General features: G+C 38.9%; 1 protein-coding gene across 7 annotated transcripts in view; it reads left to right on the top strand.

Moving 5' to 3' along the window:
* MAPK14 (mitogen-activated protein kinase 14) overlaps window positions 1–23645 on the top strand; it is a 49553-nt gene that overhangs the window by 14679 nt on the left and 11229 nt on the right. For 3 of the 7 annotated variants that reach the window (XM_043500333.1, XM_038379743.2, XM_038379742.2), the window contains exons 3-8: window positions 9907–9965; window positions 15259–15370; window positions 15915–15944; window positions 16448–16495; window positions 16990–17104; window positions 17909–17980. In XM_043500333.1, the coding sequence (XP_043356268.1) occupies window positions 9907–9965; window positions 15259–15370; window positions 15915–15944; window positions 16448–16495; window positions 16990–17104; window positions 17909–17980 (436 nt within the window). Of the gene's footprint in view, window positions 1–9906; window positions 9966–15258; window positions 15371–15914; window positions 15945–16447; window positions 16496–16989; window positions 17105–17908; window positions 17981–21207; window positions 21299–23645 lie in introns of all 7 variants that reach the window. The other 4 variants (XM_043500332.1, XM_038379740.2, XM_038379741.2 and 1 more) reach the window with 3 other exon arrangements.

The following is a 23645-nucleotide window of genomic DNA, read 5'->3' on the forward strand; positions in this document are numbered from 1 at the left end:
TGAGCATGCTGTTGATGATCAGTAAAATGTACATTATTTTTGGAGTTAGATACCGTTTTAAAGAAACTAAATAGCAATATTTCTGCCTTCTCCAATTTCTTGTGTTGTGCAAGAAGCCTGAAAGTTGGTCCTCTGGGAGAGTGGATCAGGTAATATCAGAGGTTTCTTGAAACCCTAATATCCTTTTAAAAAATGCTCTCCAGTTTCTGTAATGTAACTTCTGTGCACAGGATGCAACAAGTCTTAGCAAGCAAGATAAGATTTTTCTGGGAAGGTTAAACATAAACAATGATCCCAATCTGTGTTGAACTTCAAATGCTGCTTGTCTTAATTCTCTCACTTGTGTAGAATCATGTATACCTTGGAGATTATTTTCTTTTCTCATCAATTTCCCATCAATGCCATGAACTCCTCCAAAAAGTAAGAGAATGAATACAATTCTGACTTTCTCAGAATATATCCTTGGCATCCTGGAAATGTGTGTGTGGAACTTCCATATTTCCCTAGGACAAGATCTGGTTTTGGATGAATAATTCTCATTTAGTGCAGCGTTAAGGCATCAGCCCATCAGTGCCATACGCTATTTTGAGGCAGCAAAATCATGTGGCTGAACATTCTCCAGCTCTTTGTACAGCTTCCAAAATGTTAAGAGGGAGACTTCTAACTTACATTTTTATATGAGCTTTAGGTTGACATTAAGCAAATTGCTGAAATTTTAGCAGTGAGCTGAGCCTAACCTGCTTCCAGTGTCTTCATCTAATAAGGAAATAACATCCCAAAACAACTTAATTCATGGATTCTTTTGGGCATTTTGACTGGAATTTCTCATATTTTTCATTCCAGTTTGTGTAGTTGGCTATCAGCCATGTCAGTCAGCTGCCAGGATCACCAAAGGCTCTGACACAGTCCTCCTTGACAGTGTTAGTGTTGCTAACTTAAGTGGAACTTTTAAAACACCTGCATGTTATGAAGAATATTCCCCAACAACACCTGCTTCATGCCATGGTGAGGGTAGAGCTCTAGTGTTGATGGTATTGCCCTAAAAGACACACCTACGAAGTTTCTCTTGAACCTTTTTGGGCTGCTTTTTTCTTCCCAAAATTGCTGTGGACTGCTGCAGAAACCTTCCCTCCGGATAAACATTTTATTTAACTAGTTCTGGGCATCAGCCACATACTGGGCTGAGTTAGTAGGAGTAAGCAGTGGAAATTAGAATAGAGATTTTTATCGCTAATTATGTTTATCATCATGTACTGTTGCTTTTGCTCTTCCCAATTCTCTTGTTTCACTGCAGTCTTCATCTGCTTTGAGTATTCCAGGCACAGGGGTTAAAATGAGAGAGAATCTCCCTGTTTTAACGTGGCAGGCACCTTCTTTCTCCTATAAATCTCTTAAAATACATTTCTTCAAGCAAATCCTCCTTCCTTATCAGTAATCACCATATCATTCTTCCTCTGAACTATTGTCCTATCTTGTTTCAAGATTGTAAACTCTTTTGAGTAGGAAATAAATGTCTTGTGTTGGTAAAATACATCAAATATCTAATGCTATATAAAAAGAAAAGGCGTACTTGTGGTACCTTAGAGACTAACTAATTTATTTGAGCATAAGCTTTCGTGAGCTACAGCTCACTTCATCGGCTGTATCCAATGCATGCATGCATCCGATGAAGTGAGCTGTAGCTCACAAAAGCTTATGCTCAAATAAATTTGTTAGTCTCTAAGGTGCCACAAGTACTCCTATTCTTTTTGCGGATACAGACTAACACGGCCACTACTCTGAAACCGGTAGTCATGCTATATAGATTTACTTGAATTCTCAGAAAATCTATTATGTACTGAGTAGTGCTATAATTTTGAGAATGTGTTGCATTCCTCATGCATAAAAGTGGTTGAAGTGTAAAACTGAACTCTGCTTTAACTGCTGAACCTGAAGTGGCATATTCATAATATTAAGTGTTCTAGAATAGAATTAGAAATCACTATTTTGATAATTTTGTCTCACATTAACCTGTGAAATATTTTACAAAGTGAAATGCAGTTGGGCACCATGATAATACTTATATGCTCTGATTGGATTTTGGTTATCTTTGAGGCTGTTTGCGAAGGGTTACGTAATTGGACGGAGGATTGTAGGATAATAATTGTATTTCTAAACAGCCAGTATGTGAGGGCACAGTCATTGACTATACCCCTTATAGGAAAAGCTGCTTCCACTGAGCATCTCCTGCTATGAAATACCTCTGCTGCTACAAACAACTGGTTATATAATTGGGCATCAGAGCATCTTGGACTGTGCTTTGTTCTTTGATCAGTCTATGTACAGATAATCCACTGTCAGGCTGGGGCTCTGAATGTAGTAGTGATTAAATTTCCTCAGAATTGCGTTAATTATACACTACAGAAGGAGTGTATTTAAGTGTTGTAGATAATGGGTGGGTGTAACTTCTCTGATGAAAGATAAGGGTAGACTGTAACTTGTCACATTAAAATGTGCAGATTCAAAGTGATATGGTCAAAAGGAAAGATAGAATGGAAAAGGCAAGTTCTGTCATCTTGTGCTAAACTGGGGGCTGATGCAGTTATTTGGCAGACTAATTCATACCTAAGATGGAAATACCCACTGAAGAAATCTTACAAGTGTGTGATAACTTTTGTAATTCTTGCTCCCTTGCACTATTCAGGGGATGAATTTGCTGTTTTCGTCCTGACAATGAAATAACACAGTTAATGTGAACAGAGGATTGGAACAAGTCTATCGAATAATGTATTTATTGTAGAGTAGAAATTGAGTAATCTTTGGGATTCAGCATAGGGCAGATCTGAGGAAGTTCAGATTGTGACTTGTTTCATTTATTCTCTAAATATGTCCTTTCCAGAAGCATAATCTTGGCTCCTCAAAACCATCTGTTTAAAATTGACTTGGCCAAATTCTGCCTTTGTAAGTGGAAGAACTGACTTCCACCTTTAGTTACACATGTACAATTAAACTTCATTGGTGTTGCAGGGGTGTGAATGTAGATGGAACTCAGCAAATCTCTGTGAGAGAAGAGAGAAACTGAACTAAAATTGGAGAAATACCTAGTGGAACACCATCCCTTTATCAGATATGCTTTTAAAAAATCTGCCTATTGAGAGGGAAAATATAAACAAACTGGCAAAAATTAGAGCAACCTTAAAAAAAAAAAACCCATCAAATGAATTTACCCTCTAGCGTAGCGATTCTCAAACTGTGGGTCGGGACCTTAAGGTGGGTTGTGACCCCCTTTGAATGGGGTCACCAGGGCTGGCTTAGATTTGTTGGTGCCCGGGGCTGAAGCCTAAGTCCCATTGCCCAGGGACAAAGCCAAAGCCCAAGGGCTTCAGCCCAGGGCGGCAGGACTTGGGTTGCAGGATCCCTACCTGGGGCTGAAGCCCTTGAGCTTCAGCTTTGGATCCCATCCCTGGAGCGGTGGGACTTGGGCTTTGGCCCCCCACCCTGGGCAGTGGGGCTTGGGTGGGCTCAGGCTTCGGTCCCACCTCCTGGGGTCACAAAGTAATTTTTGTTGTCAGAAGGGGGTCACTGTGCAATGAAGTTTGAGAATTCCTTCTCTAGTGTATCTGAGAGCTGTTAGTCTTATGACCCTGTAAATAGATATTTTTTCCAGGAAGTAATGCAGGTGTACTAGTTCGCCCTGCATTTAGGGGAATGAGGATTTTTGATCAGTAAAAATTCAAAGATGAGGATGGAGGTTGCATAGGTAGGAAAGGTATAAGTGAGGGTATGACTCTGAGCTGTTCTTGCAGACTGGCTCCACGTTGAACGTACTAGACAGCAAGTTCTTTTTCAGCCGAGTTAGACCTTGCAAAAGGAACTTAAAACAAATAGTAAAAAGTTCTTTAGTTATATAAATAAAAAGAAAACAATGAAAGAGGAAGTGGGGCTACTTTGCAGTGAAGATGGGGTCGAGATTAAAGATAATTTAGGTATGTCTCAAAATCTAAATGAATACTTTGGCTCAGTTTTCAACAGGGTGAATAAAAATCAATTATTTTTTTTAAAACTGCTTTTATTTATTTAAATCGGATTTTTGTTTGCTTTTTTTCCTCAAAAAGCATTTTATTTAAAGATGGTTTTAATTAAGATCCATTCTAGCTCAAAGATATCTCATCATGGAATAGGGATTATAAATTCTAATTCTTTTGTATGAGACAATATATTCACATAATGTTTAAAAAAAAAAGTTTTGTAAATGAGTTCTAATAGTTCATGGATTAAGGACCCAATCTTATGGGTTTCCAGGGGCTTCTGTATAGATTATTTAGGTTAATCTTTTTATCTACCTATGGGATTCAGTACTGAGTCTAGAAGATACCATCAGAGATGCTTAGTTTTGCAGTTCTCAAACTGTGGATTTGTGTCTCCAGAGATAGCATGCTTGTTAACAGCAAAAATGTTTTTAAAAATAATATATAGAGATGAGAAATAACAGACCTCAACCCTATTGTCCCTCTGCAAATTTGTGTACCTTACCTCTCTCTAAAAGTACAAAGTTTCAAAAAGTTCAATGAATAGAAGATTGTTGGGGGCGGAATAAATCTGGACAAGGAGAAGTCTGAAGATAAATGTGAGAAGGGAGGGACAGACAGTAGAAACAAAAGTGAAATTGTTTGGATAACAAGTCTTGAGGTCTTTCTGAGTGTAGCCTTAATTGATTTGAGATCTACCATACCATTCTCTCACTAGAAGGGAAAACCCATAATGGCAGCAGGTCATAAAAGAGACCCAGTTTGGAATAAGAACCATTCAAGAAATATATGTTTGCTGCTGATGTTTTAAAGAAAGTCACTCCAGTGAACTGGTGGAAGTCACTTAAGCACTTGGACTCAGAGACTGTTGAAGTGATGATCTCACTTTTAACAGCAGTAGCTGCTTCTGCCGGTGTAGAAAGAATATTTTCTTCCTTTGGACTAATTCATTCCAAATGGAGAAATTGTTTGGGACCTGAAAAAGCAGGAAAGCTTGTTTTTCTTTTCCAGATTATAAACAAACAGGAAAATGAAGGTGAAAACGACTGAGTTAGCTGCAGAAGCCAATATTTTAAATTTCTCATGTTGAGCTGGCTGACAGTCGATTTTTTTTTTAATATTTAATTTAACTGTTTTAGTTAAAAACAATTTTAACAAATACAAACCTGATTTTAAAAAACTTGAATGGTTAACTAAATTCAAAAATTCAGATGCTTGTTTTGTTAAAATATTTTGTTTGCTGTTGAAGAAAAAAATCCAGAATACACAACGTTGCTGTTTTAGTTAACTAAAATAATTTAAATGTCTCTCTGGTGATGTTCTCCTCCTAATACAGCATGGCAAGAAAATTCTCCAGATATTAATGATTAACCTGTTGAATTGGAGACAGTTCACCTCCCAATGACTTCATAAATATCTGCTTCAGTTACCTTTGGTAAATGAAATAGCCAAACAATCATTTGTTTTCTGATATAGCTGTAAAACTAATCTGAAAAGTTTTCAAAATAGATCACTTTTTAAAAATGTATGGTGTGTACCTTCTAAAAATGAAACTACATCTATCTCTGAGTTGTGAAGAATATGTATTAAGGTTATAACAACCAACAAGAATGCACTTTTATGTAGAAATCCATGATTAAATAGTCTTCCTGAATCAATTTGATTTAAATCAAATCCATCCTGGCTTTCAATAAGGATGATGATGTAGAACCTGGAGACAAAGGCAGGAAGGCGAATGGGAAAGGGTGTATGATGATTAGAAATTACCACATCTAAAGTGGAAGTAAAACTCGGAGCTTAATGTACTCAAGTTAGGTGGACCTGAGAATCTCCAACCCCGAATACAGAAAGAATAGGTAAAATTACAAATATTTTTAATAAATCTATCAAATTGGGTTTGGTACTATATGACTGGAGAATAGCAAATGCGTGGTACATCTATTTAAGAAAGTGGGTGGGAGGGAGTGAATCAAGCATCTACAGATCTGTTATTCTGAACTCAATAATATGAAAGACTTTTTAGAACAAATTTTGAAGAAAAGAATATAGCGCCAGACTAAATTGACATCTTTATTTGAGAACTGATTCTCTAAACAAGGGAAATGCGTTAGATCTAATCCAGAGGTGGGCAAACTATGGCCATGGGGGCTGCACCCAGCTCTTCAGACGTTTTAATCTGGCCCTCGAACTCCCGCGGGAAGCAGGGTCCCGGGCTTGCCCCAGTCCGGCACTCCAGCCAGGGAGCGGGGTTGGAGGCTTGCCCCACTCTGCATGTGCCGTGGCTCTGTGCGGTTCCTGGAAGCAGCTGCATGTCTCTAATCCAGCTCCTATACATAGTGGAAGCTGGGGGCTCTGCATGCTCCCCCTGCCCCAAGCACTGCCCCCACAGCTCCCATTGACTGGGAACCAAGGCCAATGGGAACTGCAGGGATGGCGCCTGCAGACAGGGCAGCACGGAGAGCCACCTGGCCGTGCCTCCGTATGGGAGCCGGAGGAGGGACATGCTGCTACTTCCAGGAGCCGCTTGAGGTAAGCGCCGCCTGAAGCCTGTACCCCGACCCCCTCCCTCATCTCAACCCTCTGCCTCGGACCTGATCCCCCTCCTGCCCTCCGAACCCCTCAGTTCCAGCCTGGAGCACCTTCCTGCATTCTGAACCCTTCATATCCAGCCCCACCCCAGAGCGACACCCCCAGCCAGAGCCCTCAGCCTGGAGCCCCCTCCCGCAACCATAGTGGGAGTGTTCACCCCCTTCCCAACGTCAACCCCCAGTTTCTTGAGCATTCCTGGCCCGCCATACAATTTCCACACTCAGATGTTGCCCTTGGGCGAAAAAGTTTGCCTACCCAGATCTAATCTATCTGGACTCCAGTAAAGCGTTTCATACAGTGCCACATGGGAAATTAGCATCCATCAGCAAGGGCTGCCTGATTACCTCATGGGCTTGCACAATGCCCCTCCCTAAGCAATTGAATGGCTAAGACATTTAAATTTACACACTTGACTTGAACATCTATGTAAATGTAATCACAATAAACAAAAGGCATCTAGTTAAACTGGAGAATATGGGAATTAGTACAAGGATTGTAAGGTGAGTAAGGAACTGGCTCAAAGGGAGACAACAACAGGTTGTGCTGAAAGGGGAGCAGTTGGACTGGAGGGAGGTTGTTAATGGAGTTCCTCAGGGACTGGTCTTATTTAATATTTTTATTACTGATCTTGGCTCAGAAAGTAGGAGTGCGCTAATGAAATTTGCTGATGACATAAAGTTAGGCAGCATTGTCAACACACAGAAGGACTCGAATATGACAAGAACTGGATGACCTTGAGGGTATGGAGTAATAAAAATGGGAAGAAAGTGAATAGTACAAAGTGCAAATTTATGCTCTTATAGACTAAGAAGAAGATTTCCATTATAAGTTGGGGGCTCGTTGGAAACGCCAGAGAAGGTGAAAGACCTGAGTCACAAAATGAATGAGCCACCAGTGTGGTGCAGCCCTGAAAAAGCAAATTAGATTCTGGGATGCATCAGGTGAGGTATATCCAATAGAGGTAGGGAAGTATTAATGCCATTGTAGAAAGCACTGGTAAGACCACCTCTATAATGCTGAGTACAGTTCTGGTCCATGTTCAAGAAAGATAAATTCACAAACTGGAATAGGTGCAGAGAAGGGCTACTGGGATGATCGGGGGAATGGAGAGCCTATTGTATGAGAAGAGACTAAAACTGCTAGTCTAAACAACCAAGCTAAGTAAAGGGTCCCAGGGGATCTGCTTGCACTCAATAAATTTGCCAGGGAGGAAAAGAGCTATTTAAGATAAAGGACAATGTTGCCACAAAAAAAAGTGGGTATAAACTGACCATGAGTAAATCGAGGCTGGAAATTAGAAAAAGGTTTCTACCCATTGCAGAAGTGAGATTCTGGAATAGCTTCCCAAAAGGAGGAATGCGGGCAAGAAATCTGATAGGTTTCAAGATGGAGTTTGATAAATTTATGAAAGGGATTATATGATGTGGTTGCCTGCGATAGCTAGGGACAAGAATCAATGTCCTGGAAGATTTCTTCCATTTGCATCTTATGTTTGTTTTTGATTACAGAGCCCAGAATTTTGCTAAGCACCTTAATAAAGCAAATAAAAAGGCATGGAATCTCTAATGCAGAGTTTACAGTCTAATCAGATGTATGGCCAGGACTCTAAGCAGGGAGTAGACTGCTGCCTAATTCTCTAACTTGATGTGTACCTTTTTCTCATCCACCTTGTTTCATAGCCAAACTTTTTTGCTGGTCACTCAAGTAGTGTGTAGCTTCAGGGTTTCCTAACACATATTCTGTCCTATACTGGATCTCACCACAAAGCCTTGGGGATATTTTGTTTTGTAACCTATTAAACTAGGGTTTACACCTGTGTCCTTCCGAGTTGATCTGTTGCACAGGTTTGTATTGCCTCTCAGGTCAGGATCTTCACTAGGAAAGGAGGTGTTTAGACCTGTTAAGTAAAACTTTGTGTTCACTCATTTTGATTTCCTTCTCTATTGACATCTAGAAAATGGGGAGTCTTTGTGTTAAGGGTAAAGAACTTCTGTATTAAAATTCTTATGTACTCCATAAATCAGAATGAAGACTGGAACTGAAAAATATTTGAAAAACTCTCTGTGACTTGGATTATCTTATTTAACAAAAAAATACTAACTAGACTCAGGTAAAAATACAAAAAAAGACGGTTCTTTATATTCAGATTGAAAATAACCTAAATAATCTGTCATTATGATAAAACATCATAGAGTTATAAAGCCAATCATTAACCAATAGTTAACAAAGGATAATTGAAACACAGACAGGTATGGACTTCCTATATTTGATGTATAGTTTTTCCAACAATACCTCTTGGTCTCTGGCATCTTAAAGGTGTTTTGGATCAATATAATAGAATTATTTCCACCAATAACTTAATTTAGTAGGAAAGAATTACTACTTCTCAATCCAATAATTCTGATTTTAAAACCTCAATTGTATGCTTTCTCTACTGTGCTGTCTTCTAAAGCATTTTGTTTTGTAATTAGACTTTCAATTATCCACTGCTTTCTTTTCCTCCTCCCTAATAGATTATCCAGTATTTCATGTAGCATTTTAAACTTGCACAACACTTTCAAAAGATGCATCTGGGAGCTTAAATTCATAACTTTGCCTGACACTAAAAATCATGGACTATATAGAAACACTGGATTTATGACTTATTACAAAAACCTGTAACGCACTAACAACCGTCCCTCCCACCAGCTGCTTTCCCTTTCTCCTTTGCTCCCTGTGACTAGAGGAGTTTTTAATTGCCAACTTCATCTTGAATGGTCCCTTGCGGTATGAGTCAGCTACTTATGCAAAACAATCTGTTCCACCTTGTATTTAGCAGTGACGCTCTGAGTACCTTTCCTAGACCCGAAGAAGAGCCCTGTGTAAGCTTGAAAGTTTATTTCTCTCGCCAACAGAAGTTGGTCCAATAAAAGATATTCTCATCCACCTTGTCTCCTAATATCCTGAGACCAACGTGGCTACAACAACAATGAATATAGCATGTGTGTCAAGTGATAGTATCAAGTTGCATTACTTGATTTTTCACCTTTCCCTATTTGATTCTTTGGATGGATGGTTGGGGTAAAAATGGCAACCATATGTATTAAAACTAGAAATTTTTTCCCCACAAGAACATAAGCTGTATTCAGGATTATGAAAACTAATTTCTTCCCTCCTCCCCTGGCCTCTTGATTTGTTTTGGAAGAAAAAAGTGAGATGGAGTGAATCTTTTCTACTCCAGTACAGGAACTAACCATTTATGAAGTAGATCAAATTATATTACAAAATATATTTCACAGTTTTCTCATTTTTTGCCTTTTTTTCTTTATAGGTGATTGGTCTGTTGGATGTGTTCACACCTGCTAAGTCACTGGAAGAATTCAATGATGTGTAGGTAACATCTTTGAAAACTGCAGCCCAAGCATATGATTCTAGAAACGTAGGGCTGGAATGAACCTTGAGAAGTGTAATCCAGCCCCTCGACTGTGGCTAACCCATCACTGACAGGTGTTTGTCCAACCTGTTTTTAAAAACCTCCAATGATGGGGATTCCACAGCAAGCTTTTCCTAATATCTAACCTAAATTTCCCTTGCTTCAGATTAAGCCCATTACTACTTGTCCTACCTTCTGTGGACATAGAGAACAGTTGATCATTCTCTTTATAACAGCCCTTAATGTGTCTGAAGACTGTTACATATTCCTCTGCTTCTCTCTCTCCTGCTTTCCCCTCCTTCCCCCCCATAAGCACGCAAACTACTGTAGTAGTGCTAGCTGCCCTTGGTACCTGGTAGAAATTTGGAAGGATTGTGAGGATTATAGTTAAATTTTGTTTTGGAATCACAGGTCTTTTCTATCTCTAATTTCTTATTAATCATCTCATTCTTCCTCCTGCCAGTGTAGGATTGTTCCCTATAGTGCTTTTGCTAGCACCTTGTCTAGTCTAGTTTTAAACCTCTGAAGTGATGGGACTTCTTCTACATTGCATGTGAGATTATTTCAAGGCCTAATCATTCTCCTTTTCCAGAAACTCTCACTTCTAATTATATCTCCTTGTTATGCCTTAAACAACTCCTTCCCTGTTTTATATTTACACCCTTCAGGTACTAGTAGATGTCCTTTGTGTTCCTCCCATCACTGTTTACTCTTTACTGAGCCAACCTATACATATTTAGGCTGGGGTTTTCAAAAGCACCCAGTTCCCTTTAGTGCCTTTTGAAAATCCCCATTTTAGCTCCATTGGTCTCATCTAATGATGTAAAATAATCATCCTTTTTAAATGACAAAAAAGCAGGAAAGGGGCAGTGCATTCACGAGTTCTTCGAAGCCATAGCATATAGAGTTGGGTGTCCTGGTCAGCTCCCTTTGTGCTACTCAAGCAATGCAGTCAGTACCAGCCTTGGTGGGTATGAGTGCTTTGGAAGAGATTGACTGGGTTGGGAAATTAGCATTTACCTTATTTGGAATGAGGCCACCTGTGCCAAGCCATTCATACATTTTTTTTAAAAGATATGATCCAGTAGATATTTGTGTCTCATGTTGGATTAAAGATGAAACCAATTAACTTTGAGAAACAATGAGTCTGTGCCTATAGCTTGAAATTAACCTGGAAAGAGAATATGAAAGCAGTCTTTTTTGGTTACTTTAGTGACTCCAAAACTGCTATAGTTTATCATCAAATTCTAGTGCCGTATGGAACAGGCTTATATTTCTGGAATCGTGATGTTCCTGGGAATGGCTTGTAGCAGGATACAGCTGTGAGCTGCTGCAAGCAGTTGACAAGGCATTGTCATGAGCTGTATAAATACAGTCTTTGATCCTGACAGATGGAGGGTGAGACAGAGGGGAAGTGGATAAATAGATATCTAGACCCGTAAGAAGTTGTTGGATCCCACACAAGTGTGATTCTGCAGCAGAAAGGACGAGAGCGCATGTTCTGTTAATGCAAACCTAGGATGTTACTCTGTTAACTGTTGTATGCCTAATGTGGAGTGCTCTTACAAGTCTGTTTTCAGCTAATCCATTGGCATATGAGGTATAGTGGTCTCTGGGGACTGTGACCTCCTCGCTGGCTTGCAGATAGTAGCGTTTGACAAATGGGGTATTTGTATTTTCTTCAAAGGCATATCTTAAAGCAGATCTCTACTGTTGAGTGTGTGCTCCATTAATATGTCTTGTAGGATTCTCCTAGGTAAAATCCGTTACCAGACAATACTTGGTTGGCTCATTCCTGCTTCTGCTAAACAGGCCAGGATCTCTTGTTTCCAGCTATGAGTCCCTTGCATTACTATGCACTAGCTAAAAGGCGCCACAATAGCTATTTTATCTTTCAGTTGCTACTTGTTTATATCTCTTTTTTGGCTCAATAAAACTACAGTAAGTGTAGTGCCTTCAGCTTTCTTTAAATAAAATAGAATTTGATCGTTGTGCCTTTCTCAGTCGTCTGGTCTTACCACTTTAGGTCGCCTGCCTCCATTTTCTTTGCCCCTCCCGATTAAAAAAGAAGCAGCCCTTTGGCTTGCACAGTGGAGAATATACTGGTTCAATGGCCAACAATATGGTTGCCTTTTTCAATGTTTAGGGAAGAATCACAGCTGTCTTATCTGAATTCCGCAAGTCTAGTCAAGACTTGGGGTGAGCATTTAACACTTTTCTGGAGACCTGAGTCCAAGAACAAGGCTAAGTCAGCTAGAAAGTTTAGAGGTAAAAAGTATCTTATAATGCCACAGTTGAGAGAACCAGCTGGATGTTAATTGTGCACTTGGTTTCAACACAAGTTGGGCATGAAGTCCTAAGGTTGCACTTCGATCCCTTTGAAGTGTTCAGCTGCGTCATGCTTTAGGACATTGAGGTCACCTCAGGTCATGCTCACTTCCATGCTGGGTCATATCCCCACACCAGGGGTACATGGGCACCTGTTTATCTCCTTCATGTCCTTTATTCCATCATATTGCCATTGCTGCAATTCACACATATGGACATATCCCCTCTGTGCCTCTCTTTTTCCATCTGTAGAAAATGGTGGTAGTTTAACCACCTTTTTATAAAACAATGTGATAGAAATGGATGAAAGCAATGTAAGAGCTAGGTGTAACTTGTGATTCAGGGTGCTGTACGAACGCCAGTGTCCCAGGTCCTGATGCACTGACACAACATTCTTTGCTTGCCACACGGAATGAAGGAGATGTTTATGATAACAAAAGAAATCCCTGTAATGTGGATGCTGCTTAATGAGCCTGAAGACTTTTCAGATACATTGCAGATCTCCACAGGAATTGAATTAAAAGTTACACATTACCACACCTAAGAGTCCAAGATAGCTAAGGGATAGTTCTTCAGCTAGACAATCAAGGATTTCCGAGTTAAGACCAGTGGAGAGCTTTGAACTTAGACCTCAAACCAGACTGAATGAGTGGCAGTATTCCTCATACAACACTAGCGTTTCTGAATTGGTAGGATACAAATGCATTGTGCAAAAGTGACTATGGCAACAAGGAAAACTGCCCATGGTTTGATGCCCATGATTTTAGATTTGGGTTTGCCTTCAGCAGGGAACGGTTTCCAATGTGAAGAAGCTGACTTGCATAAACAAGTACAAAACTGTACTATAGAAGATCTCCAATTTTTAGATTCTCTCCCACAGAGATTTTTCTTCTGAGCAAGCCAATTTAAAGTTCTTGGGTAAAATTTACAAAAGTGGCTAGGAACTTAGGAACTGAAATGCCAAAGACACTTCTGAAGGTGGAATTTAAGGTCTCTTAAAAATGTTACTTCTGGTGTTTTTAAAGTGCTCTTGATACCATAATATAAACATCTGCCTTCAGGGTACAAGTCTCTGCATTTATGTGTGGCTGCTAATTGTCTGAGACTCATCCCCCTTGGGTTTCAGAGCCTGGGCTCTAGCCCGAACAGGAATGTCTGCACTGCTATTTTTGGCCCCATAATTTGACCCCAAGTCCATTGACCCTGGGCTCTGAGACTCTCTGCTGCAGGTTGTGGGGTGGTTTTATTTTTGCATTGTAGACATACCCATAGACTTCTGATAGGGGAAAGATCTCAAAGTTTTATGTACTACTATACAGTGAGAGTTTAATGTAATTGGTCCCTGCCATCCTTAGCACTGCAAACAAAATCTGTACCATTCAGAATTTGACAAAACCCTTGCTTCTGAGCTTGGTAAAGGACCTTTGCTACCAGAGGGAATAGGGGAGAATATACAGGGACTCCTCTGCTCATATACTACTTCATAGCAAAACATGGTTATGTTCTTTATAGGTTTGTTGCAGCAATATCTATTAGGAGAAGCACTACAGAATCAGCAGAGTCCAAAGTATCTTATTTGAGGTACTGTGGGTACCAGCAGAGAAGATTGCTTCCACAATTATAGATTAAATTGAAACTTAAAAAAATTTCAGCATGGTTTTTTAAACAATTTTATGAAAAATACTAAACTTCTGAAGTTAGGTGGTTTTGGGCTTCCTAATGTAAAACTATTACATTGCAAATGGTCTTTCACAATCTGCTCTTTCTCTTGGATGTACTGAATCATGTCTTTGGGTACCTTTAGAAGGTCTAGAAATGGTACTCTGCCTGTTTGCACTAATGGAAAAAGAGGAGCAACTCAGTATGAAAGTATAGTGAGACTGTGTGGGGGCATAGCTTCAAGTTTCACTAGAATTTATTATTCTTTGATGTAAATTTCTTACTGAGAAGAACAAAAATAGAAAGTATTGGAGTTTTTTTGGTGGATTTATATTTGGATGGATGGCCAGCTACCTATTGTATCTTTGGAATACCATTACTAAGGTGCATTTTTCGTTGAAAGTAACTAGCAATAATTAGAGTAAAATCCTTATACAGAAAATTATCGTTGGCTTTTTAATCTCTCTTTGTAGTTACAAAGTGGGGAAAAAAAGGCAGACTCTATGGACCCCTGAACACTTTTATTGTTAGGGTGTCATAACTGAGGAATCATTGTCCAATCATTTTACATTTGGTAGAACCACATCTGCATTAGTAAATTTTGCCAGAATAGCTAAATCAGCAAATCCTCCTAATGTAGACTCGGTGTATCTTATTTTGCTTACCGAACATATGGGATTGAAGTAATGTAGTCCAGGACTTTACAAACCAATATTTTTGCTTGTTTGTATGGATGGGTAGTTTGGAAAGCATTGGACACTTCATATTCCAAACTGGCATTCAATTTCATACTTCAGGACATAAGCCGACATTGCCACTTGGTCAGGAAGGTGTTTCTTGCCCCACCCACTATTCCATCCCATAGTTCAGCATGGGTATTCTGCTTTCCTATGAAGCATTGGTATGGCCACTCACCTGGACTGGCAAATGTCCCAGTATGTTCCCAATGCCATGCAAATGAAGAAAATTGCTCTATTTCAGATATTTCTTAGTTGAGGAAGGGTTATGGAAAGAAAAGAGGAGTCTTAAATGGAGCTGTCTTTTAGTCATCTGTATTGAACAAGAAAACAAGTTGTTCAGGAGTGTGTGAGGAACAGGAAGTATGTCTCCATAGTGGTCAGTTATTCTAATATCCTGTTCCATATGAAGCAAAGCTTCATTTAAGCCCTGTGTGAATGCTAGTTTGCTTAGTAATTGTTTTTCGTGGGAGAAAAGGGTATTTCCTGGTGGCTCTCCTTGTCCTACCTTTTCTTTTGTTTCTAGGTACCTGGTGACCCACCTCATGGGGGCTGATCTGAACAATATTGTGAAATGCCAGAAGCTCACAGATGACCATGTACAGTTTCTTATATACCAAATTCTTCGGGGTCTGAAGGTACTTGCACCAGTCCTATCAAAATACTGAGGAGATGGAAATTCCTGAAGTGTACAATGCCCCTTACAGAGATTAACATGAATGGATTGTGGAGTTTATTCACTCTTAGTTCATGTAGGGTAACCTTCTGTTGCCCTTTCTCCTGTCCACTTAATGATTCAGTATTGTTATAGTGCTCCACCAGAAACTCACAATGTGAGTACATTCTCACATTATGCATAGCAATGGGCTGAGTCTGGAAGGTTATGAATAAGAGCTGTTCTGTGCATTATTATAGTGGATCTTTTATCCCTGCAATTTATATCGTTATTCTAGTTTCATTGTTGGTAACGGTGAATTCTTCAGTGTCTGGAAGGAGACAAAGTATGAAACACCTTTATGCATATGACCCTTGGAAGGCCTATGCACCACTTAAGTCCCACTTAATTCCTACTGCAAATTAATTGTGTGCGCGGGGTGGGGGTTAATATGCTTTAGTAGTAAAGACATGGGAGGATGTGTATTCCATACTGATCTGTAAAATATCTGTCATCTTGTGTTACAGTACATCCATTCGGCTGACATAATACACAGAGTGAGTATTGGTACTAGGATAACTTTGTTTAAAATGTACTGAAATCAGTACATTTAAAAGGTGTGACATTGAATCCGTTCATCACAGCAGCTTTAGAATTGGGATGAAAGCTTTTGGGGAATATTGCAGGAAGTTGTCTCGTAGTGGGGAAAACGATGTTAAGATTCCTGGGTTCTGTTCCCAGCTCTTCTTTGACTTGCTGTGTCTTTGGGTAAATTGCATTACTCCTCTCCATTACCTTAATAGAAGTATTGAGGCTTAATTAGCCTTTGTATGAGAGAATCTTGAAAAGACTAACTGCTGCTTATACAGAAGGCCTGTGAGAACAGCAGAAAACTCAGTAAAAATTGGCTCTAGAATGAGACCCCCCCGCCCCAAAAAAGTTGCATTCTTATTTAAATGGTTGTTAATGCCAAATACAAACAATGCATAGACTCTGCTGTAACTGCAGCTAATACGTTATTATGCAAGGCTGATGCTAATATTGTTTCCTTCTTTTTTAGGACTTAAAACCTAGTAACCTAGCTGTAAATGAAGACTGTGAGCTGAAGGTAATCTGGTGATAGTATGCACTTAATTTGACTTGTGGTTTGAGTAGTTATGGTGGACATTGAAGATGCAGAACTTACTTAAGCAAATCATCTTCTTAATAGCTCAACTTAAAATGCCTGGAATACTTTAGTCCTCACCTGTTGTATGTTTTCAAGGGGCTGAAAGGAGGTTTGTGCAAAACTCCTACTGAACTTTTTACGTGTTGTGTGAATTTAGTGCTCATGAGAGTAAAAGCTAACAACTCTGTCTTGGAACTGAGCACAGTACAGTTAGAGGCAAGTTATGCACACACAACTCTGCATCAATGCTGATACTCGAGGTGTATTGTATTTTTGTCTAGTGCCTTAATTTGTGTTCCATAATCTACTCTTTGCATCGTTCCATCCAGTTCTTTCTCCACCCAGTCTCAAAACTACCTGATTATTTGTTCTAAAGAATTTAGGTTTCATTTTTCCATTACAACAATGTTCAGCTTTCTTTTATTGTTCTGCAGATCCTGGATTTTGGTTTGGCCCGGCACACGGATGATGAGATGACTGGGTATGTGGCTACCAGGTGGTACAGAGCTCCTGAGATCATGCTGAACTGGATGCATTACAACCAGACAGGTACATTAGCAGAGGGGTTCTCATTTTTATAGTGTAGCTCTCATCTTGATAGGGATTGTTTTATGGACACTACCCTCCTCCCCCGCCTTCCATTTGTAAGTGCACAACTGGGGCAACTATAGCAACCGTACTTGAGTAAAGCTGAATGGGAGGAGGCAGCGTTGTGTGGCCAGCCAGCTGTCCATGGACCATAGCTTGAGTATCATTACACTAGCATTCACAGGATTTCATTTAAATAATTCACTTACAATTCTTGAGATTATAATGAGCAAAATATCTGGCCTCATAGATATTACTCTCATTTTGCCAGGTCATGACTTCCTATAGGAATAGATTGTATAAATCTGCTCCTTTGATTTCATACCTCTTATTTCTTTTTCTGTTCTCCTGTCACGCTCTCCGTTTTACTTGTACGTACATCCCTCTGGATATTTTTGTGGCCTTCTCTTTCCATCTGTTTCCATTTGGGTATGACAGGAGTAAGACCAGGCCCTCTTGCAGCTGTGCAAATCCATCCCACAGAGATCTGCCTGCCTCGAACAGGCTTTTCCCTCTTCCTTTGTGGACTTTGATGCCTGATGGGCATTATGCCCAGCTGGGGAAACTTTCATCTAATTTGGTATTAGGTTTGCTTCGTCAAGTGTCAGCTGATGGTCATGGAACATTGTTGGCTGGCCTGGGACATGGTATAAGTTGTATTTAACGCCAAAGCATGGAGTTATTTCTACTTATTGAAGAAGGTAATTCTGTTGAGATTTTATTTTTTCTATACTACATTTATTTTTTTGTTTTTGTTTTGTTCAGTTGATATTTGGTCAGTGGGGTGCATTATGGCTGAGCTGTTGACTGGAAGAACATTGTTTCCTGGTACAGACCGTATCCTTTTAAAAACTTTATTTTGTCTTTTGAAATGTAAATTAGAGCTCTTCACTTTCACACATTTCACAAGGAAATAAAATTTTCAGTGATGACTTCTTGTGCTCCAGACATGGCTAGGTGTGTCCCACATGAGAAATCATTACTGTGCAAAAGGAGGCAGAACTCTTTCTCTTTACTGGTACCTGCTATTCCTAGAACTATCTTGTTGTCAATTGCTGGGAGTCCCACACCTTGTTGGTCTGGCAAAATTATTGGGTTCTGGGTTTGGTCAGTGGCACTATATGCCCCATATCCCTATTGTATCCTTCTTGTGCTTATTGCAGATTCCTTACAAGTATAAAATATCCCTTTTATAAAATATAAGTATAAAATATTCCCAAACACCAACCCCCTCCCCCAGCCCAGGGAAAGTGAGAGAGAGTGGGGGAGAGCAAGTGACCGGGGGGGGAATGGAGTGGGGGGGGGGTTGGGGAAGGGTGGGGTAGATCCTGGGTTGCCCTTAGATTCAAAAAGTGATCTTGGGCATAAAAAGGTTGGAGACCACTGATCTAGGAATATCTTCCCCAGGGAATTAGAACAAAAAAACCTACTATTTGGAACAAATTGGTGTATTTCAAAGAAAAAAGCAAAACTTTAGTACAGCCATTAAATAACTAGGGATAAAAATCATCCCTGGCAGAGGTGATTGAGTAACATCTAAATATAGGGATGAATTTTGCCAGAGATTAACCACCTTTCACCAAAACTTCCCCCACACCACACTCTCAATTGTAGTGGGTCTGCATAAGCACTAACATTTACATCTATTTACTGGAACATATTGTCATTCAGTTTTCTATTAATGTTTAATATGTTAACATACTATTTAATATGTCATCTTGGAAAGCACTTTCCTAGGTCTCAAAAAAAACCCAAAACCCTATTGCTTTTTTGCTTTCATTACACTTGTCACCTTCTGTTGTATGTTTCCTCTTCCTCCTCATGTGTCTAACTATTCCATCCTTTTTCCTCTCCTTGTTTTGCATTATCTACTTCCTTTCCTTCCCTACTAACTGTGATCTTACTCCTCCCTCTAAATTTGCTAAATATGCTCTCATTCAACATCAGTCATCATCTCTCCCCTTCTCCTCTTTTCAGTTCAGTTGGGCTACTTGAACCCCAATTCTGCTTCTCTCTCTCTCTAGCTCTCCTCCTTGTCTAGAGGAGAGAAATAGACAAAAACTACTGTCTCCCCATTTTGAATACCTAATTGCTGGCAATCAATTTATCAGGTGGTCTGGCTTGGACATTTGGCCTTTTGCTGCAGAAAAAGAAACCAGAATATCCTGTATCAGCAAAGATATCACTGCTGTTGACATTTGATCCTGGAAGCAGTGGCACCCTGAATTCAGAATGTAAATAGGAGAATACTGATTCAGAGTCTCTAACAAAGGTTGCTTAAACTTCAGGTGCTTCAGATGAGGTCTCTTCTGCCAGATATAACCAAAAAAGCTACAAAGACATGTAATTAAAATGACTCAAATAGGATTTGAATATAAGAGAAGCAGTGTGGCCTAGTGGATAGAACACTGGACTGGGACCTGGGGCTGCCACTGGCCTTCTGGGTAACCTTGGGCAAGTAACTTCAACTCTGTGTCTCATTTTCCCCCCTCTTTAAACTGGGGATGTTACTTCCTTTATAAAGTGCTTTGAAATCGACTGGTGAAAAGTGCTGCAAGAGTTAGATGTTTTGTTTAAATGCCAGGAAATACTTCTCAGTGTGTACTTTACTGTACTGAGCAAAATAGATAAATCTCTCCTTCCAAGTCTGAGAGACTTTCCTCTGACTTTTTAGAATATGCATTATAGGCATATAACGACTGTGCAAAAGAAAGTTTGATTTTAGGAAATCCTGTCCTTTCCGTGTCGTGCTAAGGTACTTTACTAGTTTATATATATTTCCTGCAGATACTTGCAATTCTCTATCATGAACGCATGCATTCTTTCACACGTATTGATAATTTGTCACATCATGATGCTTTTCTCCTAATCAATGCTTGATTTTTATATAAAGGTATTGAGGCCCTTCCCACACCACCTCCACAGATATAAAAAAGCCTATAGTAGTTCTTTGAGCATTACCTGCATGGATCCCCACCTTAAGTGACATGTATATCCTATGCACGTGAGGTTAGCACGTTCTGGAAAACAGTATCTGTTGGGGATTGTGTGTACCTTACCTAAGCCTTTACACCCCATGCCAAAGATATAAAAGGGAGCGAACACCCTCCCAAACCTTGACTCGGTCCTGCATAGACAGCAACAAGGAACTAAAGGTAGTGACTCACCCAGATCTTCTGCATTTGTTAAGATCAGTGCCCTGAGCTCCCAACATGTTCAGCATTGGGGGTTTATTATTCAAGTGATTAGCCATAGTTTCTATAATTATATGTACAGTGGGAACATTAAGTCTCTAAAGTGTTATCTTCGTCTTGGTTACCTCTGGGGTGAAATTCATAGATCAACTGTGAGGTTCTAAAATTAATAAAATCTTTTTTGATGAGGGAAGAGTTGTAGGGAAATCGACAGATGCAGAAAATTTTGGGGTGATGGGAATAAGATCAAGGATTGTATTTGACTGAAAACCTTAATTTCTCACTACCACACGCAATTAGATCAATCAGTCACTGTCCTCTTGAAATTCAGTCTTTTTCAGAAAATGAATTAAGTGATTTCAGATATTTGTAATCTTCCCTTATGTTTAATGCTAATATTTGTGCTTTTACAAGCATATTTTCCCATTGATTAAAAACATTTTATCACCTTTTTCAATGTTACTAGTCCACACAAATAAGAGAGGAAGCTGATTTGCTGTTTTCCCTATAGAAAGTACTGTCATGTGCAAAAGGAAACAAACATTTCTTTCACTGTTGGCAATCTTGGACGTTTGTTACAACAGTATAGACAAAATTATATTTCTGACTGTTAAATTGACTGTATCCCTTTAAATTCTGTGATGAAAATATATAAATATTTTTTTGCCGTCCAATCATGCGCTGTTCTACAGAAGTTTCATGTTGAAAACGAACCATTTGGAAATTACATGGTCTCTTGGTACATTTTGCTCTGCTTGTCTAGTCTTTCAAGTATTCTTTGGACATGCTTTACGTGGATAAGCTCCTGTAATCTTGCAGTGTCTGCTGCTGCAGCTGATGATGGAAGATTGATTGTTTTCTGCATTTCAGGATCATTGGGACTTGAGTCCTCGGAGAGCCTGTGGCGATCCCTTTTGAGGTTTGCATGCTCTGCTTTCCCTTTCCATACACTACTTTTCTTGTGAGTGTTTTTTTGTTTTGTTTTTTCTTGTTTTTGTTTTCCTTTTGCTTTGTGTGTTTACTAACTTTGTTAGTTTGGTGTGTAACTGTTCAGAGTTCACTTCACTCTGGCACCACTTGCCCCATTAGTCAAGGCTATGCTTGTAATTCACTGGGATACAGATGGTAGGCCTAAATTAGATGCAATAGTTCACGTGTTTGCATGCTGCAATGTCCACTCAGCACGTTAGTTTTGGTTTTGGGAGCTACCAAGGTACTTGAAGTGTAATACACTTCGGAAATTTCTAGTAACTTCTAATACCTTGCTGTCTCCTGAGAATAGGGTTGACACGGCACACTATGTGTCATTTGCACACCTGTGTTCACACTCCATATCAAAGCAACACTCTGGATTTGTTGTGAATGGGTAACTCAATTAAGGAGTTCAGACCGTAGCAATTCTTTTTCTGATCATCTTTTCTTTATCAGGTAAGATTTAAAAATAAGAGCATCTTAAAATTTAGACACAAATATTTTTCTTTCTTTATAAAATTATATACTGGAATTGTGTTTAATAAAAAAGATCAAATCAATTTTGTAAGTGCCAACTATTTTAAAACTCAATAAAGTGTAACTACCAAAATAAAAAATGCTTCTGACTCTCACTTTAGTTCAGTTCTTTCACACTTATTAATCAAACCCTTTTAGTAACTTAAAATAACACTGGGCAAATTTAACATTAATATTTCACATTTCTATCAAGATTTAGATGCCAAAATACTTGGGCTTGTCTAGATTAGGGATAACTGTGCAGGTGTATCCACACAGGTGTAAACACACTGATATAGACTTCCCTAAATGGTCATGTCCTGCATTTGTACATTATACATGGGTATCTTGTCTTGCAATCACAAGAGCACAGCAATGCTCTAGTAGGTTAGGACAAAAAGTAAGTATCTTGCTCAGCTAAAACTTCAGAGAATATTTAGATCTTTCAGAATACTTTTGACATTTTGAATTTACTCAAGACATCCAGGGCATCATTGTTTCTCTTAATAAAAATCATGGAGTCTTTAATGATCACAAGTGGTCATGGCCTCTGTTTTGTCTTTAGTGATTGGCTATTATACATAAGGGTCCTATGATCCCTTTAGGTCTTAAACTCAATGAATCTACATTTACAGCAACTATTCCCATATTTCTTAATGTGCATAAACATACAAACTTCATTCTGGCTCTATATTTCAACTTCAGTACCATAATGTCTCCTTTTGGGTAACGTGTTTTAAATAGCGGCCTATTTAAATCCATAATTCTGATAGGGGTAAGCATGATTCTGAAGCACACTTAAAAAGGAATTTAAATTAAAAAATACAAATAAACCAAAGAATATCAAACTCAAAATGAAGGCATGCAGGCAGTCCTTAGCTTGCAAAAGAGCATGAGTGAAGGGTGTAATGGCTGTATTAAATTGGCTTTCATCAGGGACATTTAAATATAGCTGATTGTATTAACTATAGCAGTCTTCTGCTAATTATATGACAGAAATGTCTGCTTCCAGTATAAATTTTGATGCCTAAGAGTTTGCAATTCAGTGATTACAATAAATCTGTCTAGGTACATGTATATGACCATTAGCTGTAATGTTTGAGTTCCTGTTTTGATTCAAACTTGATAAACAGTTTAATCAACATGAACTTTTTGATACTAAATGAAACATCAACTCATCTGTTTGTCAAAGTATATTATAGCATATTAAATATTATATATAGCATTTTTTTATCCATTTTAGATGCATTTATTGTAGACCAAGCTTTAGTCAAAGTATGGCTTTAACAAGTAGAATTGGACATGCAATGAGTCCTTAATATCAGAAGATGCATTTTGGGAGTACAAGGCTCCTTTTTAAAAATAGGTATTTGAAAAACAACTCCTGAGCATGGGCAAAATTTAATTTAAATGTTTCCACCACTTGAAGACTTTTGTAGTAAGAATTGTACTCTAATATGTGCAAAATGATGTAGTAAGAATACTCAGTAGTAATGTATGCATTGTGGCATTTGAGTCAAGAGATGCCATGTAGTGAGATACAATTGCAACTGCATTTATGAGATCAGAGTGGCATTGTTTCCCTTGCCGTGAGCAATGCTGCCTAAAAAGATTATCTTGTATTTAAAGAAAACCACATAACTATGTTAATGTAATTTTAAGGGTATGATATTCCAGAAACAAACTTGAATGGTGTAGTGTGAAATCACTCATGGGGAATTTAGAGATCGAATAGGATTGCTCCCAGTTTTTAAAAAAGTTGACTTCCAATCTGGCTCTTTATTCTTGTGATTATCAGATCTGTAACAGTATTTTAACAG

The sequence above is a fragment of the Dermochelys coriacea genome, chromosome 21 (genome assembly GCF_009764565.3).
Source record: "Dermochelys coriacea isolate rDerCor1 chromosome 21, rDerCor1.pri.v4, whole genome shotgun sequence".
NCBI classification, from domain to species: domain Eukaryota; kingdom Metazoa; phylum Chordata; order Testudines; family Dermochelyidae; genus Dermochelys; species Dermochelys coriacea.